At 44.3% G+C, this 18,268-nt stretch overlaps 1 protein-coding gene across 1 annotated transcript in view; it reads right to left on the bottom strand.

Annotated features, from left to right (window-relative positions):
- The window catches only part of TNPO3 (transportin 3), a 76,498-nt gene that overhangs the window by 41,006 nt on the left and 17,224 nt on the right, over window positions 1-18,268 (bottom strand). The window contains exons 2-4 of the mRNA XM_050929948.1: window positions 4,870-5,070; window positions 3,368-3,441; window positions 1,920-2,076 (exon numbers count right to left, since the gene is read on the bottom strand). Of these exons, the coding sequence (XP_050785905.1) occupies window positions 1,920-2,076; window positions 3,368-3,441; window positions 4,870-5,070 (432 nt within the window). The remainder of the gene's footprint in view (window positions 1-1,919; window positions 2,077-3,367; window positions 3,442-4,869; window positions 5,071-18,268) is intronic.

Below are 18,268 nucleotides of genomic sequence, written 5' to 3'. Positions count from 1 at the left end.
AGGGTGTAGCACCAAACTGAGGAGGGAATTTTACCAGGGGTGCCAGAATAGGGTGGGGGGGGAGGTGTCAGCACTTTTAAAAGAGGGAAGGCAGGCCCTTGGGGGGAAGTGGGTGGCATAGAGGGAAGGACCATGGTTCAGTGTCCCCCTCACTTTTAAGGCGCTTCTGCCACTCCTGAATTTGACATCTTATGAAGAAGTTCTGTAACTAGGAGTAGTGGAAAATTTAGGGTGATGGGATAATTCCCTCAAAGGAAATTGTGATCCATGTCACTGGTGTCATTCAAAGCTGGAAAGCCACCCTTGGGAATGAACCTGCGTTAAGCGAGAGGTGGTTTTAAGGGTGGAGAAGAAGAGAGCTATAAAACTTAGCAGATCTGTTCCAACTCCACGAGCTATGAAAATGAGAACAATCATGGCCAGCAGAGCTGAAGCAAAGGGAAAGCAGCTGGAGGAAAAAATTGGGCAACAGACAGCAAAGGAGACAAGCAGAGAAAGCGTGGGCTGCAAAGCTAAAAAATAATTTCTGTTACCATCTATTATAATTATAATACATCAAAATGCAATTCCATCTGGGGTTCTAGGATATTAGCAGCCTTAGTATGCACAGCTGGGGGGCATGTTGTATTTCCCATTTAAATACACAATGTGAAATGGTAAGAAGTAATGAAGAGCTCTGCATTAATAAGTATGGGGGCTGTACTTCAGTACAGCCTGGAGCTGGGGGGAAAGGGGGTCCAGATTGGTCTCTCCTGAGTATTTAGTTCAAATAATTTTAGTAGGAAATGAGTAAAGCATCCTTGGGAAAACACTGACCCAGTGGAGTGAGGCTGGATATATTCTAGTCAGCTCCTTTCAATCTCTGTGAACTGCTTTGGAGACGGGTTGATTCATTTCACTCCTCAAACCCAAGTCACAAGCCTTGTTGAGCACCAATGTCCTCAAGAAGTTAGCTCCCTGGAGGGCCTGAACTCTCCTCAGCGGCACACCAGTGGGAAAGCACCTAGAAATTCACCTGTGGATGTTGATTTTTCCATCTAGGTACATTTTTGCAGTTGCCACCATATCTCATCCTTTGGGTGAACACTACGGGAACGCTGCATTGCACGAAGGGCATGGGTAAGTCAAGCAAGAACTCGGGGTAAAAAGAAGATAAATAAGATGGCCTTTAGATAGCCGAAAATCCCCAGGTTCTTACTCTGACAAATCAATACCTCTCATTCCAGAATTATGTTAAACGTTCTCTCTGCCACAGTCTCCTTTTATATTAAAATAAGATAAGTGAATGGTCTGGGATGCCTCATCTTTTTTAAATCTATAAATAAGGACCTACTTAATTCATGATATTGCAGACCTCGCAATATTAGGCTCCCACCACAATTTCGACAGCAGGGGACCCCACTCTCAGCCACAGGCGGCCGACAGTGGAAAAAACAACAATGGACCTTACTACAGCAAACAATAATAATGATTACTTGTCCAGATTTTCCGTGGCTTGTCCACAGCCCAGCCGCGATTCAAGTAGGGCCTTAAGTCTAAATGCATTTAGTGCCACTGAGGGCTGCTGGACTGGCAGCCGAGGAGACTGAAGGCCTTTAAGCACTGCCACTCTTTGTTCTGTGCAAGTTTCCTCCCCAAACTGTCCGTCTCTAACATGTCTCAAATCCTGACTTGGAGGAACTCGCTGGAGGGGTAGATAAGTCTCTATGACCAAACTCAATCCTTGGCCAGCTGTGGTTTTTTGTTTGACTCTCATCCACTAGGGACAGAAGAGAGCAACTAGTTTCACACTGGCAGCTGTTAGCAGGCCTGATCGCTTCCTGATTACTTCCAACCTGGGCTAGATCTGAGATAGTCTCATAGACTGTGTCCTATGCAGGCTGAATGTCACACGCCTGCATTCCAGGCGATCTACTTACCAGAAGGGAGATCACTGTACTGGAGTAATAAGCCAGATCTTCAATGATTTCAGTCCGGCGGTTGGCACCAATGCGCAAAGATCGGCTATTAACCTCCTCTGGCAGCACCGTGAGGATCTCCAGCAGAAAGGGCAGTGATGTCACGTCGTTACTGTACCTGAAGCAGACGGAGCGGCAAAGAAGTGAAACGGCATGGAGAAGAAAGGGGCTTGCCAACATGCACAATATCCAACTCCAGGAGCATCCAAGCACCTTTAACACCACAGTGGGAGAGGAGAGGAGTCTTGCTGAAAGAGATTCCGGACAGAGTTGTCCGAAAACACATCATCTGGATTCAAGTCAAAAGCAAACGTGAGGCTAGGAAATAAATGAACATTACTGACCCAGGTTTGGGGGTTAGTTCTCCTACTGTAGTTGGAAGTGCCTGTCAAGTAGGATGACAAAAATCTCTTGTTCTATAAATACAACAGCTCAAGTCCTCTCACTCACTCACTCGCGCGCATACACGCACACACACAGAGCAAACAATGGCATCATGCAATCTCCATTTCACATTGCAGGAGCTTTGTCGAGTAGAAGCTTTGCACAGCACCTGCAACATTTCATGACAGCACAATGTGTATGTGCCGGCCTCATGCAGTGACAAGGATTGCCGGATGCGGATCCTGCTTTGAGCTCCAGTTGCTCAGGGTATGTCTACACTACCCACCGATCCGGCAGGTAGTGATCGATCTACAGGGGATTGATGTGTCGCATCTCAGATAGATCGATAAATCGATCCCCAAACGCGCTTCCTGTCGACTCCAGAACTCCACCACGGCAAGAGGCGGAAACAGAGTTGACGTGGGAGCAGCGGTCGTCGATCCCACGCCGCGAGGATGTGAAGTAAGTCAATATAAGACACGTCAACTTCAGCTACGCTAGTCTCGCAGCTGAAGTAGCATATCTTAGATCGATCCCCCCCAAGTACTCAGCCCTAGCAGGAAGTGAAAGGAACGTCTCACAACGCTAATCAGCTACCGCTGCAACCAATTAAGATGCAGCACTGACTGGCTTGAGACCCCTGATCAACCCTAAACCAGAAGGATAAGCCAGCTATGCATGCGAGAAAGGGATTGTAAAGCTGAGGAAGGCTTAGACCGGAGCCCCAAAAAAGCAGGCACCGTTTCAATCACAGATATGTCTATAAACCGATTTGCCACTCACTTCACCTAGAACACTTCACTACTGTAATTCAATTAGAATCAGGAGCCACTTACATTTTCCGTCACGAAGAGATTATTTTCTAGCACTTTTCCAACTCCTTTGCATCGGTGCACGCAAGTGCAGTTGTGCTTTCAGATCATTACCTTTCTTTTCACATTCTTGTAGGTTAAGTCTTGTAGGAGTGGAGTGATTTGTAGGTTTAATATTTCTATAAAGTGTAAGGATATAAAACAAATACTTACTTTTCCACCAGTGTCTGTACACAGCCCTTCCAAGAAGCCATTTGTAGGGCGAGATCTGCTATTGCTAATGCAAGCTAAAATGGGGGGGAAGAGGGAAGAGAAAAAGAAGGAAAGATTAAGACCAGTGCTAAAAATATGAAATGTCCAATTTGTACTGCTAGACAGAAAGAAAAACATCCAGATTCTGTTCAACAACACTGGGAGAAGATAGGAGAAGTCAAATGCTCTATGAAGTAAAGCCAGACCTCTCAGATCTCATGGTAATCCCACAGGATTCAGTATCCAGGAGCCATAGTACTATTTCTCTGGTGTGTAAGCAGCAATACAATAGTCATGACCCAATGCACCAGTCCATCAAGAAGGAAGGGGCTACATGACTTTTGCTGGGCACATCATTTAGTCACAGGTAACAGTCATTTCCTTCAGGGTGAGGGGTCACAGGCCTTCAACTCACCTGTCAGACTGAGGCCAGAACTCCCCCACCCACTTGCAAACTGCAGTATCTGATCCAGACGGCCAACCATCTTCGCCATGGCTGCAAACCTTCTCTCAGGTTGGCTAGCGGAGGCTGCATCACACAAACTGTTCCCTAGACACTTAACCAGTCTCCTCACGGGCACTGCGAGGTTATTTGCATTTAATTTGAAACAGAAGCGATGTACAGGTTTTCGGCTATAAACAATTTTCATTCAGGCTCAACCATGCCTGCACAGAAGTCAAATGCAAAACTCCCATTGACTTCAACCAGTGCACGATCAGACCCTGCAGGCTGATCGAGGACCAACAGGTAGCGAGGTTGATTTGGACTTCACAGGGATGTAGTGACAAGTGTTCTGCAGTGTCATGCAGGAGAGCTAAGTTGACAGCACGAAGAAATAATCAGTTCTTCAATATCTAAGATGGACACAGCCCTGGGGAAACAGTAGCACCTCACATCAGAGACCTTCCAGTCGCTGAGGGTATTTCGATGGGTAATGCAGTGTTGTTTTTGCAGCTGAGCAGGGAAAAGATCCTTGCATAGCCGCTCCGCCCATCACTCTCCCAAAGCAGCACCGAAAGGGGTAAAATCATGTATTAATGTACTGAATCACTGCTGAATTGACCATCGGACAAGAAATAAACTAAGCTGAGCCTATAAATGGAGAAATTGATCTGACTGGGTCTGAAGGACATTCATTTTCCTTTTCTCCATTTTTCCTGCTCCACGCTAAATGAAGAACAGCCAGGGAGCACGAATGCTGGATTTCTGAAAGCCAGCAGTGAAAAACTTTAGTCATGATTAAATGTTCCTTGCAGCATCTGTTTCTTGCCCTTTCTCCTAAATAAGGCAGCAATTATTGCACAGAATGGATTTGATGAGGCAGTGGTGTAAATGTTACATGTCCACAATGCATATCTAATTAAGACAATGAATTATTCATCCTTTATTACAGAAAGGTGGTATGCGACTGCTTTGAGAAATACTCCTTTCCCCGCCCCACCAGGAGTAACACAAGGCTTACCTGAGTTACAATGACGGGTGACAGGTCTTTCAAGTTCTGGATGTGGGACAGTAAAGAGTCCCGCAATGAAGCATGCGAATCTGTGGGGAGTTCATAGAACGAGGTTTGAATCTTCATTTTCATGGTCTGTGCTGCAAAGTAGCATGACTCTACATCCTGCCGGATCTGTAGCAACTGGTCTGAGATCTCCCATGCATGAACCTAAAGGCAAATTGGAACATTGCCATCAAGCAGAGAAAGACATGAAATAGAACTCAGATTAGCTAAACATTTATCAACAGGGCTTTTTTTTTTTTAAACAAAATGGACTTTCCACAAATTTAAGCATCAACCTTGCAAAAGGAAGAACCCAGAATTCCTGCAATTACAACTCCCTTATTCTCAGCAAGATTATCGCCAGAAGTGTTGAACTGGGGACTCCCTTCTGAATGTGTTGCTGTCAAAGCATCAGTCACCTAGCAGAGGCTGGTTACACAAAGATGCCATGCTCGAGGACAACATCAACCAACTTCACTTCAAGGTAAAAGAACAGATCATAACACATGGGAATATGTTAGTATTTCCAGTTAGAAGGCTACTTTGGGGATTAAATGGAGAATCAGTTTTGCCAATGGACCTTAGTTTAAACATGCAATGCTTACTGCACTTCCACGCCTGTTCTTAAAGCTGCATTCACTGACAGATGTGAGACAATTTCTTGTAAAGGGGCTAAATTATAGTTCAGCTGCACAAGGCAATGCTAGCCATTCACCACCATTCACCATACAGCCTCAAGCTGCAGTCACCTGGGACTTTCCAGACCACAGCTTCAGGATCCCAGCTGGGCCTTACCACACACTTCCTTAACTTTCACAAATTTCTAAGAACGGCACCTGAGCTGTTGCTAGCTAAATGAAGCTGTTTCATGGGGCTGGGGGAGGAAGAGAGGGAACAGCAATGATATGAAAATATTTCAGTAATAATCATTCTGCAATTAGCTCTTAGATCTGCAAATGAGACTGGAATGCAGCTCACACTCCAATGACAAAAGCTGCCAGCTTGGTAAATAGTGAGGTGACCAGGGCAGTCATACAGAGCTATCTGGACATCCCAGTAAGCTGAGCCCTCTTCGACAAACGGCGTTCTAACACAGCTGAGCCAAGTGCAAAGCGATGCATCTAGGAACAAGGAATATAAGCCACAGCTACAGAATGGGGGACTGTACCCCAGGGAGGAACCAATATAAAAAGGGTCTAGGAATCACAGTGGACAAGCAACTCAACACAAGTTCCAGGTGCAATGCTGTGGTGCAAAGGGACAGTGATGCTTGGATGTATAAGCAGAGAAGCACCGAGCAGGACTAGTGAGGGGATAATATCTCTCTCTATGGCACTGGAAAGGCCGATATTGGAATACTGTGTACAGTTCTGGGGCCCACATTTTAAAAAGGATGTTGAAAAACTGGAAAGGGTGTCACAAAAATTATTTGAGGGCCAAAGAAAATGACCGTATCCTGCTCAATCTGTTCAGCTTATCAAAAAGATTGAAAGGTGACTTGATTACAGTGAATTAAAGTACCTTCACCAGGAGAAAATACCAGGTGCCAAAAGGGTTCTTTGATCTAGTGGAGAAAGGCAGAACAAGAGCCAAATATTTTCCTAGGTTGATTGACCATTGGGACAAACTTCCTAGGAAAGTGGTGGATTTTCCACCTCTTGAGGTCTTTAAATCAAGACAGGATGCGCCTCTCTAGAAGATACGTTTTAACCAAAACACTAGCAATTGGGCTCAGTACGGAGGAAACTGGGGGAAATATAAATGGCCTGTGATGTACAAGAGGTCAGACTAGATGATCTAATGGTCCCGCCAAGCCTTAAAGTATACGAAACCTAGGCTAGGTTATGATAATTCCAGAGTGAGTCACGGAAAATCAGATCTACAACTTTCTCTACGTAGTTAGCTTGGTGTATGAGCTCAAAATGCACTCTCCTCCAACACAGTGAGCTCACTCTTCGCCAGCATGCAGTAACCATAGAACTGCCCCTTCTCGCGACATCCCTATAACAAATCCAGTGTGCTGGGAGGGTTGTAAAATTGACACAAGGTAGAAGTCCAACTCTTTCCCCATTTCCCTCCAAACTCCATTCTGATTTTGCACACTGCATGAGCCACTGCCGCTAACTATGCCCTCGGCAGATTGCTTGCCCAGCCATCCCATCCGAGGAGCCACACGTGTCCCAGAAAGCATTCCAGCTGCCTATTGCTTGGCACGATTCTGTTTTACCACACTGTTTATGTTCGCTTACAGGACTATGCTACAGTAACTCCTACACCTGAAGGCTGAATCCTTTCCCCTTCCAAGCACCCCACCCTCAATTCATGTGCTCCATCTCTCTCTCTTTCTCAAACAACATTTGAAATCAGAATGGTCTTTAATCTACAAACCCATCATTATTTAAACCATAGTGAGTTATCTATGTGAGCTTCAACAAGGGCAAAGCACTGTTTCCCATTTTTAATGTCTTACAAAGCGTGAGCATGCTGGTAAGTGGATTCTGGTCGGCAGGCACAAGTTTTCTGTGCAGCTCTCCTACAGAACAATATGAGAAAGCCCAGTGGGGAATTAGGACATTTTTGTCACAAATACGTTTCAACTTCACAAAGTGCAGTTACACTAGGTACCCACACCCATGGGTGCCTGAAGGAACTCAGGCCGTATCTACACTACAGCAGCACAGCTATGGTGCTGCAGTTGTGCCGCCATAATGTAGACACTTCCTACACTGACAGAAGGGGCATTCCCATGAATGCAGTTCATTGGTCTCCCCAAGAGGTGGTAACTAGGTTGACAGAAGAATTCTTTGATGGACCTAGCCATGTCTACACCGGGGTTAGGTTAACCTAACTATGGTGCTCAGGGAACAAAATCTTTCACAGCTCTGAGTGACATATAGCTAGGTTGATCTAATTTTTAAGTGTATACCAGGCCTGAGCCTTCATTTCAGGATGCACCTGACACACCTTGGTAGTCAAAGTAACTCCAGACTCATTCCAAGATGTTTGTTTCAGCTATATACATTCCCTGTGCAGGAAGGCATGGCAGCTGATATCTCACGTCAGATGCACTTTTTAAAAAACAAATCTGAAAACAATGTTTAAACACACTATGCAAACTAGCAACTTAATAGCTTTTCGCATTCCAAATACAGAACAAAAATGCATCCAATACTTGTGCCTTTTCTGCATTTTTGACAATTCTATCATTTCTGTCTACTAATGGACCAATACCATTGTATTTATTCCTTTTGCTCCTAATATTCTTTTTAAGAAAACTGATTTTCCTTAACTCTGCTGGCCATGCACTTCTCCTGGTGCCCTTCTGTTTCCCTTATCAATTTTCTACAATCACTAGCTTCTGATTTATATTCATCATCACTATCAACTTCCCCTTTCTCCCATTTTGATATGTTCTGTTGTTTGTAGCTGCTTTCACTTCCCCACTAAACTGGATTGGTCGTTTAACCAGAGAGGCCTTCTCTCTCAGTTGTGGCTTTTTAGGAATCCATTAAAATGTTCTTATACAGTTCCCAGTTATTCACATTTTTCTGTTTAAATTCTTTCCAACAACTGACCTGGTTCAATTGTTTTCAGTGTTGTGAAACTGGCCCTCTTAATGCACTAAGTATATATATTGCCAGTTTGGATAACATTCTAGTCGCACATTACAAATGTAACCAAGACACAATTACAGAAATGTAGGATGGAAGGGACCTCCAGAGGTCATCCAGTCCAGTCCCTGAGCTAAAGCAGGACCAAGTACACCTACCTTAGACCATTCCCGTATTTCCAAACAAGTATTTTTCTAGCCTGTTCTTCAAAACCTCCAGTGATGGGGATTCCACAACCTCTCTTGGAAACCTACTCCAGAGTTTAACATCCTTATAGTGAGAAAGTTATTCCTACTATCTAACCTAAATCTCCCTTGCTGCAGATTAAGCCCATTACTTCTTGTCCTACCATCAGCAGACACGGAGAACCCTTGTGTGATTCAGTGATCTGTTGCAGATACCAAATGAGGGCAGGCCAGTATATTTCATAGGGGAAAAAACAAATGGAGTGACTTTCCCAAGGCCACAAATCAATGTTTGGACTGAGATTAGAACTCAATTGGTTGACATGCAGTTCTGTACTCTTGAGCACAGCAAGATCTAATTTGGATACAGCAAGGATCATTCTGGGTGCTTTACAGTAAGGAACGAAGACAAGGCACCAGCTCCTGAGTCTATAACCTAAATACTAAAACATGCTGATATACTTCAAAGGCATTTTGGCCCAGAAAGCAGTACACATGCAGCAGTTGCATGCTTTCGGAATATTCACAACAATACGCAGACATGATACTAATGGCAAATCAAAAAAAAAATCAGCTTGTTAAAGGAGCCTGAAGATATTACTTTGGGCACAGTTATGAACAAACAGGGTTCTGTTCAGCTCCTATTTCCCCTTTGCTTTAAATACCAGAACAAAGGAAATTCGCATAAAAAATAAAATAAATATTTAAACCTAGAAGCACCTGGAAATCAGGAGTTAATCCTGAAACGTCTTCAAATTCACCCCTTTGTGCCGAAAGGGGACAGCTGGTGGAATCTTATATGCCCTGATTAGCTGCAATATTTAGACACAACGTGAATTAAGGACAGTTTCATCCTTTGCTTTGACTTCTCTGGATTTTGTAGATTTAAGAAAAGTTCTTCATAGTGCAGTTACTCTGTAGGACTTGAATTTCGTTCTAAATGCAGGTCTCCCTTCTCTTTCCATGGATAGTGCAAGTGCCCAAAAGAGCTTTGTCTCAAACACAAAACTGGCATTTGCTCTAGAGGCTTTAATGTTCAGTCCCACTGCAGCTGTCACAAGCAGGGCACTGCTGCGGAGAAGGCAAACTGCTTCCACAGGTGGCCATGCATCCCACAGAGGCTTATTTTCAAAGGGAACTGAACAGGCCTGAATCAATTACTAGCGATTTTGGAGAAGATTTATGGCTCTCTCACGTGCTGCCTGCCTTAAACCAGATGTCTTTGCTGTCTGCAGGTTCTTGATCTTTCAGTCCGCCTTTTCCAGCTGCTATGTACATCTGTGACAAAACTATTACAGGCATTCTCTCTCATAAACCCAGCTATCACCAAAGCCTCAGTACACAAAAGGCCTTGCCCACTCTTTGAGCCAGCAAAACACGTTCCAAAATGGTTCTAATAGAATCATGCTTGCCTAGGGTTTATAGACACAGCTGTAAGATAGCGTGGTCTCCCAGCCTGGTTTGGACAAGGAGAGTTTAAATAATTTTAGACTAATCATGCCATGGTAACCTATAAGAAGAGATGTACCAACTGCAGTCCATGGATCACCAATGGTCAGCAGAGCCCTTCTTGCTCATCTGCAGACTTAAATATATTGAGAACTGCGTAGTGGGAGGGGTTGGGATGCTGGGAGGGGTCACAAGGTCTTACCTCATGACCCATAGCACAAAGGCTGGAGAACCTATTGCATGATTGACAGTTTAACTACACAGACAAGTTCACAGTTTAACAAAACTAACAATTTTATTGTTTGGACAGGTTTCCAACTCAGTCCCAACAGTCCAGACCTGGGCTAAAAGGAGGCATTATCATGACCTGAATTAACTCCAGTATAGCTAGAAATTATATAAACCCTTCTCAGTAGGCTCCATCAGGGAGACAGATCTCAGCAGGGTTCCTTGAATTCCCAGGCAATACAAGTTCATTTTCTAATATGAAAAATATTTTAACACAGAGACTTTTAGAAACATCGTAGCAAGATCAGAAACAAAACTGAAATGTAACTATGCCACAGCAGAAGGGGTGAGGAAAGACTTAAAGCAGGCCTGCGCTGCATGCAGCCTGTGTGGGCTCACTGTGTGGCCCCCGGGCAAGTGGTGGGGCTGCTGGGTTCACCCCCTGCCTGTGGGGGCCCCGCCTGCGTGCGCCACGCTCCAACCACCCTAACGGCCAGAACTGCACATGTCTCCGCCTCCCACTGCCCCCGCCAGGCGTACAGTGGGTGCATCACTTTTGGGGCTCGCTGAGGTGGGAAGTGCTGGGCACAAGGCAGAGCCGGTAAATGCCGAGAAAGGGGAAGGGCACCTGGCCTGGGCTCGAGCCGCAGCTTGGGGGAGCGGGGGGGACTGTGCTAGTTGGTCCCAGGGCGGCCTCTGTAGTGATCGAGGGGGCGGGGGAGGGTTGGTTTGAACTGTCTGTGGGCAGCCAGGAAATCCTCGGGGAAGATGTGTGTGTCTCTGTGTGTCGACTGCTGCCCCCTTCCCTGGTCAAGGGACCTTCCCCCTCCTGGGCCCCTACCACAGCACACACACACACACACCCCCGCCGCTCCCTGTGGCCTGTGTGTTGGACAATCACATCCAATCTCTTCACACTGCCCCCATTTCCCCTCCCCTTAGTTCAAGGGGGAATGACAAGCTGAGCGGGCAGGTGGGCAGTGGTGGTGAGGCTTTATACTTGGGGGAGGGGGTTGTTTCCACGGGTCCAGGTGGCACGAGGGCGGGTGATGTGTTTCGGGGGTGGGGGGCGCTGAGGGGGGGTTCGGCCCTCAGAAGTTTTCTTTGGAGTAATGTGTAATGGATTTAAAAAAAAAAAAAAAACAACTTAGGGCACAGAGAATGCTGTTTCAGGAACTGGAATTTTTAAAATTTAGTCAGTCTGAAAAGATGTGAGTTGACAATGTTCCCTGGCACGTGGCAGCCGAAGTAGTTCCAGGGGAGATGGTGGAAATCACTAAAGTGCAGTGGATGTTTGGGTTCCAACTTTAACCATTCCATCTCTGAGGTCACAGGAACTGGGAGCTTCCTGTAAGTTCTAGTCGGGGTGGGGACAGAGGGTGGCATATCACTGCAATGGAGTCATTACTAAGTGGAAGCAGGATTCTCCTAAGTGGTCCCAGTGCCTGTCTTCAGATGGTGGATGCTCTCTGGCATGGGTTTCCAGAAGGATGAAGACACACCCCTAGGAGGGACCATGTAGCAAGTTACAGATGCAGCCTGCTTTGAAGCGGTGATAAAGACTCAGCATTCCCTCTCACCTACACATTCGCTCTGCTCCTGACTAGATTCTCAAAGACGGGTCCAGCTGTAGGAACGAACGTGCCAGTACGTAGGATTAGATGAGAAGTGCTGGGTTCTCCCTCTATCATGACCATGATAACCCAGGTATCCTAACCAAATAATGTGGGGAGTTACATTCTGACTCCATAAATTCCCACTGAGTTTCAAACAAGTAACATTCCCTGGCCCAAACTAATCTATAAAATTGTTGTTTAACATCTGTCGTATCCCACCTCGGAGGCAGTCTTCATCACCAGAGAGAGATTTTTCTTGTTCTATTCAGGTTGGAAACGAAGCCCAGCATTGTGTTTGAACTGTTTAGAACACCCTTTGGAATTACTTTAAATGAAAGAAAGTATATTAAACAAATAAGGTGGCTTCATAATGTAAGAGTCTAAAACAGTCTTATCAAAACAGAGAGGAAAAGGGTTAAGATAAAGTTCTTTAGTCTTACATGCAAAGCTCAAATAATTGGTTAAATTTGCACCTATCAAGATTAAGACAGGTCAGGCTACAGGTCTGGTTTCTTCAATAAATCTTAAGAGTTATACATAATCTTGCTTGTGTAAAAGATATTTGTTTGGTTCCTGCAAGTACCTCCATCATAGTTGGGTCAGTATTTTACAACAGACATAGTAAGAGTTGAGAACTAAGGGAGTATGTGCAGCCTTTATGCTTCAGACACCTCACCAGTAGGTTCTAAAGATCCACTCCTAACGGGCTTGGTCTCAAAGAACCAGCTTCCGAAGACAGATAAAAAAACAAACCCATTTGAAGCGTGACGTTTAGCAACAATGTGAAATATGAGATTTACGTGGCTGTAACAACAAGACACAAGGGTAAATAAGGGGATTGGAGAACAGAGACCATATTCATACAAAGATGTAATACTGCTTGCAAAGAGGCAATACCCTCTTTCATTTTTAATGAATTGCCAGATTAAAATACACAAAGTTAAAAAGACTACCTGCAACCTTAACACCTTCTAACAATAAAAGTTAAATCTAATTTACTTTTCAACTGGTTACTAGTAGTCTGCTGTGTAGTTTCACTTTCTAGTTTGGAAATAGTTAGCAGGACAATGCAATATCAGATTGCAAACACTACAGGAGATCAGTAACCCCTTCTGCCACCCACCACATCGAGGTCTAAATAGCCAAGGTGGCAAAAAAGAGTCCTCTCTCTCTAAACGTCTAATCACGCACTGATCTGGCTATAATGATTCACATTCATGATCTCCAGGCAGTATTATTCCAACCAATATCTAGGAATGAAGCCACATCCAGCCACACAAGTGCCAACTTGTTGGCAATAATTTGTCTGCTTAGACACACAGGTTGCCATAACACCACCACCCTGGTGCGTCACACTCTGCACTGGGTCCCGGCTGCATACACATCCAGTTCAAGGCCTGATATTCAAAGCCATCTAGGACAAGGGTGGCCAACCTGCGGCTCTTCAGAGGTTAATATGTGGCCCCGTGCATAGGCGCCGACTCCGGGGCTGGAGCTACAGACAGCAACTTACCAGTGAGAGGGGCGGTGGGAGTGGGGGGGAAGGAGGTGCTCACTGCTCAACCCCCTGCTTTACCCCAGGCCCTGCCCCCACTCTACCCCTTCCCCCGCGCCTGCCATGCCCTCGCTGCTCCCCCTCCCCCACAGAGCCTCCTGCACATGTGAAACAGCTGACTGCGGCAGGCAGGCGGCGCTGACTGGCAGGGCTGCCAGTGGGTGGGAGGTGCTGGGGGGCTGGTGATATATTACCGTGGCTCTTTGGCAACATACGTTGGCAAATTCTGGCTCCTTCTCAGGTTGGCCACCCCATATCTAGGAGATCAGCCCTAACTGCCAGAGATGGCCTCTCCCTGCATATTCATGGCCTCCCACGAGAGCTTCATTCCACCAGAACAAAGGGGTCTATTAGAAGGGTGCCACATGAGTTGACTCGCCACAGGAATTGGCACTCACTCCCCTGAGAGAGATAAAACAGAGACCTCACTGCTTTCAGAACTCGGGTCAACTCAGCTTTCCCTCTGTGTGTTATAAAAACACAGCATGCTCACTCCTGCCTCCACATAACAGCCTATAAACTGATCAGGTTATTTGTCCGACAGGTTGGGGAGGGAGGAAGAGAGAGAGAGAGAGAGAGAGAGAGGTACTGTGAGGTCTATTTTTAAATACCTGGGAAGCACTTAGATGTTTGATATAATGTAAGTGCCTAAACAGATTCAATCTTCCAACAAGGTCTCGATCAATCTTCCAATGATAAAAAAAGAGGAAAAATTCTTGTGACTCCTCAAAGCCACCTACACACAAGACACAATGAACTAAAGAACCGTATTTCCCTCTTCTGTCCAAAAAAACCCAAAAACAAAACACAACCCCCCCAAAACATCAGAGATACAACCCTTTAAGAACCCCAACATGCTTGTAACTGCATTGGCACAAAGATAAGCGAGAAACAGATATCAACACTATGCCACAAATGTGTGTGTTTCATTTCTAAAATGCCACGAACAACTCCCACGCATCTATTTCTACATTCAAATCTTTGAGGAACCCACTGATTGGCTGGGTAAGGAACAGAAGCGCAGCCTTGTTTTCTACTGGACAAAGCCTCCCACACACAGGAAGAGACACTGGCACATTGGCTCCAATCTGCACTGAGCTCAGACTGAAAACACGAAAGCCTCTCTCTTTGATTAAAACCTTTAAGGAGTACTCAGGTTACAACCCCTATATTTACTTCCACTAGCAGCATATTAAAATAGAAGCATTTTCAATATTTATTTCCCAAACTTTATACGGTTTACTTTCTCCCTTTCGTTCTGTTTAGATATTGAAAAGAAACTGCCAGTTTCACTTTTTTTGACAGTCCATTTCCAGTATATTTCATAGGTTTCCTAGCCTTTGGGTTGCAAGAACATACAGGGGAATCCCCCTCCTTCAAAAAGCTTTCTACTGGTATTTTGAGAAACAGTCATGGAATCATTTCCAATGGCATCGGTTTTGTGCTTGTTTTCACAAAGCCTAAATCTGTGCTAAATTTCATATATCATTATCTTTTTAGTTGATTGGGAGGAAAATGTGGAGGAAGGAGTCTACACTGCAGTTAGCCTCGAAAGAATAAAGTAAATAAAACTATACGGCTATAACCTGTGTCTAATTTCACCCTTTTTAAAAAAGTGTTAGTAAACCAGCATTAATCACAAATCAAGCCACACTATCTTCTGAACATCGGATACCTGGAAACACCGTTCTCTGCTGCTGGTATATATTGCACACTAGTTTTATGAACTGTTCACGCAGATTGGAAGCTAGCCAAGTAGCAGTAAAACAGAGACTCCTCCAAGGTGGAGCTCCTATTCTGAAACACATTTATCAAATGAGCAATGATTGAGTACACATAACATCTGCATTATAGAGATAAAAATAAACTCAAAACCTCCAGGAGATATAATCTTTTATTTAACTCAAAATATGTGACACAAGTCTGTTGGCCCAGTGGCTTCTGCATTCTGTGGTTTAAAAACGTTGGAATACTACCTACAGGTGAGCAAATCAAGGCTGTGCACAGGAAGTCGTGAGGGTTGTGGAAAGCAAACTTCTTATAAGACACTCCTTAGCTAATTTCCACTTGCATTACATTTCTGGAATAAGTGGTAGTTTAAAAGAAAAAGCAAACCAGAGTGACTTCTGAAGGAAGGAGAAGATGGACAAATCTGAACTGCTCAAATAAATAAGCAGAGAAGCACAATGCTGACTAAAATACTGAGGGGGGTAGGGGGAGAAACACACATGACTATTTTCACTAGACACAGAACCAGGCAAAATGGGGATGGCATAGTATTTACCAGAGGTGGTTTTTACCACCCTGGGAAAAACTAGTTAGTCCCAGTTTAAGGAATTTTCTATTTTAAAAACTGTTTCATTAATGCACACATTACACTTAATTTTAATTACCTGTTCAAATCATTGACTGATTTAAGGTTGTACAAACAGGAAATATAACTGCAGCGAGTGTAATACTAGTATGTAATTATATAATATTAAACATGAGAATGTCTCTATACAGTTTCGTTCAGTATCTTCTCAAGAAAGTTATACAAGTAATTACTCATATAAACAAATTTTGAAAAGCAAAAACATTTGATCATTGGAAAATGACAAATAGTGCAGCGTTGTAGGCTTGACAGCATTAAGCAATCAGAAGCACCCAGAGTCGCAGACAGCAGTCCAGATCCATCTGGCCATACAGCATTTTGAAGCAGAAGACAGACTCTCTCATGTAAAGGATTGACTGGGCCTATTCTTCAGTTTTGAATGGATGTATCCAAAGCTTGAAAATATTTGTCTTACGCTTGCTGGACACTGATGCAATTATTTTCCCCAGCTTCCTGATTTAAACCGGGTTTAAGCCAATATTTACCAGTACCCTGTCCTGAATGAGTTTTTCCCTGGGAAATTGCCAAAATAAACAAACAGATTAAAATAGTAAACAAATTTGCTTCCCATGATGATTCTAGTAAATAAGTCTGATCACATCTCTCAGTAGACAGCAGAACATAAGCCAATCTTGAATTCACAAACAAGCACCCATCCTGGCTTCGCAGTTGCACTCAACCAGTAGGGCCATATCACATGACCTATGTGCTCATTGGAACCAACCAACACAAGTCAAATATCTAATATTCATAAACCACTCGTGCATAATCTAACCAGGAACTATAAAAGTTGTTCAGGATTGTTTAGAATAATGAATACCAAGAAACCTTTAATTTGCTCAAAGACAATTTGTGAACAGAAAAAAAGATTTTAAAAACTCAAATTATTCTCTGCAAATTATCATAACCCGGAATTATTTAAAAAAACAAACCCCGAAGGCAAGCATTTCATCAGTGTAAGTGCTGCTTTGAGTATATACAGGATGTTGCTGAAACTCTAAAAGTTGCTCACAGGGTTTGTTGGCTGATGGTCAACAAAAAGTTGAAGTGGCTCATGGCTAAGAGCCAGTTATTTTTATTACTGAAGCAACAGAACAAATCAGATTACACCCGGAGGGTTGGATTTGTTGTTTTACACAGTCCATCGGACATGAAACAAGCCTCTTATTCCAGGTTCATAAACTATGTGGCAGCTTCAACACAAGCTGATGCCCTACACAGCAAAAAAAAGCAACCAACCAACCCCCACATCGGTGAGTCTCAGAGCCTGGGTCAACAGACTCGAGCTCACACTGTGGGGCTAAAAATGGAACATTTATACTGCAACGTTTAGCCCTGTAGCACAACCCCGAGTCAGTTGACTTGAGCTCTGAGATTCGCTTTTCCCCAGTGTCGACATACCCTAAGTGATAGCAGTAGAGGGTTAAGTTCTCAAATGGTCACAAGAAAGGGAGTGAGGTAGGCAGGGGAGATCGTAAAGGATTTTCTGTTTTTTCTCTCCTTCGATGAGTTCCTCCCACAAAGTCATAATTACCCAATGCATAATGATGTACACCTAGGAGTCAGGATTCTAGTCCTTCCTCTGCCGCTCACTCATTGCGCAACCGTAGGCAAGACAACTTCTCTGTGTCTCAGTATCAAGTACGTTGAGCTCTGCGGATGGAGAGTCCCATAGAACTGCTTGATGGTATTAATAAAAAAGGGCCAGTAAAGAGATGCTGCTCCTTACTATGAACGCAGAGGTAAAGCGCTTGCATTTCAGTGGTGTTTGCTGCCCGGGCTCAGAGTTTATATCACGAAATTCAACTCAGAGGGAAGATTGAGAACATAAGAACGGTCAGACCGGGTCAGACCAACAGTCCATCCAGCCCAAAATCCGGTCTTCTGAGGAGTGGCCAGGGCCAGGTGCTTCAGAGGTAATGAACAGAACAGGGCAATTTCTCAAGTGATCCCCTGTCATCCAGTTGCAGCTTCTGGAAGCAGAGATTTAGGGACACCCAGAGCATGGGCTTGGATCCCTGAACATCCTGGCTTACAGGTCCATCAATTGCTATCCTCCATGAATTTATCTAATCTTTTTCTGAACCCAGTTGTACTTTTGGCCTTACAACATCCCAAGGCAATGAGTTCCACAAGTTGACTGTGTGTTGTGTGATGAAGTATTTCCTTTTGTTTTAAACCTGCTGCCTATTAATTTCATTGGGCGATCCCTTGTTATGTTATGTGAAGGGGTAAATAACACTTCCCTACTCACTCTCTCCACACCATTAATGATTTTATAGACTTCTAGACTTTATAGACTTCTATCACCCCCCCCCCCCATATAATCTCTTTCATAGAACTGG

This window comes from Gopherus flavomarginatus, chromosome 1 (assembly GCF_025201925.1).
Source record: "Gopherus flavomarginatus isolate rGopFla2 chromosome 1, rGopFla2.mat.asm, whole genome shotgun sequence".
Lineage (NCBI taxonomy): Eukaryota > Metazoa > Chordata > Testudines > Testudinidae > Gopherus > Gopherus flavomarginatus.
Note: the sequence above shows the minus strand (reverse complement) of the source record. Positions and strands in the feature narration are given on the sequence as shown.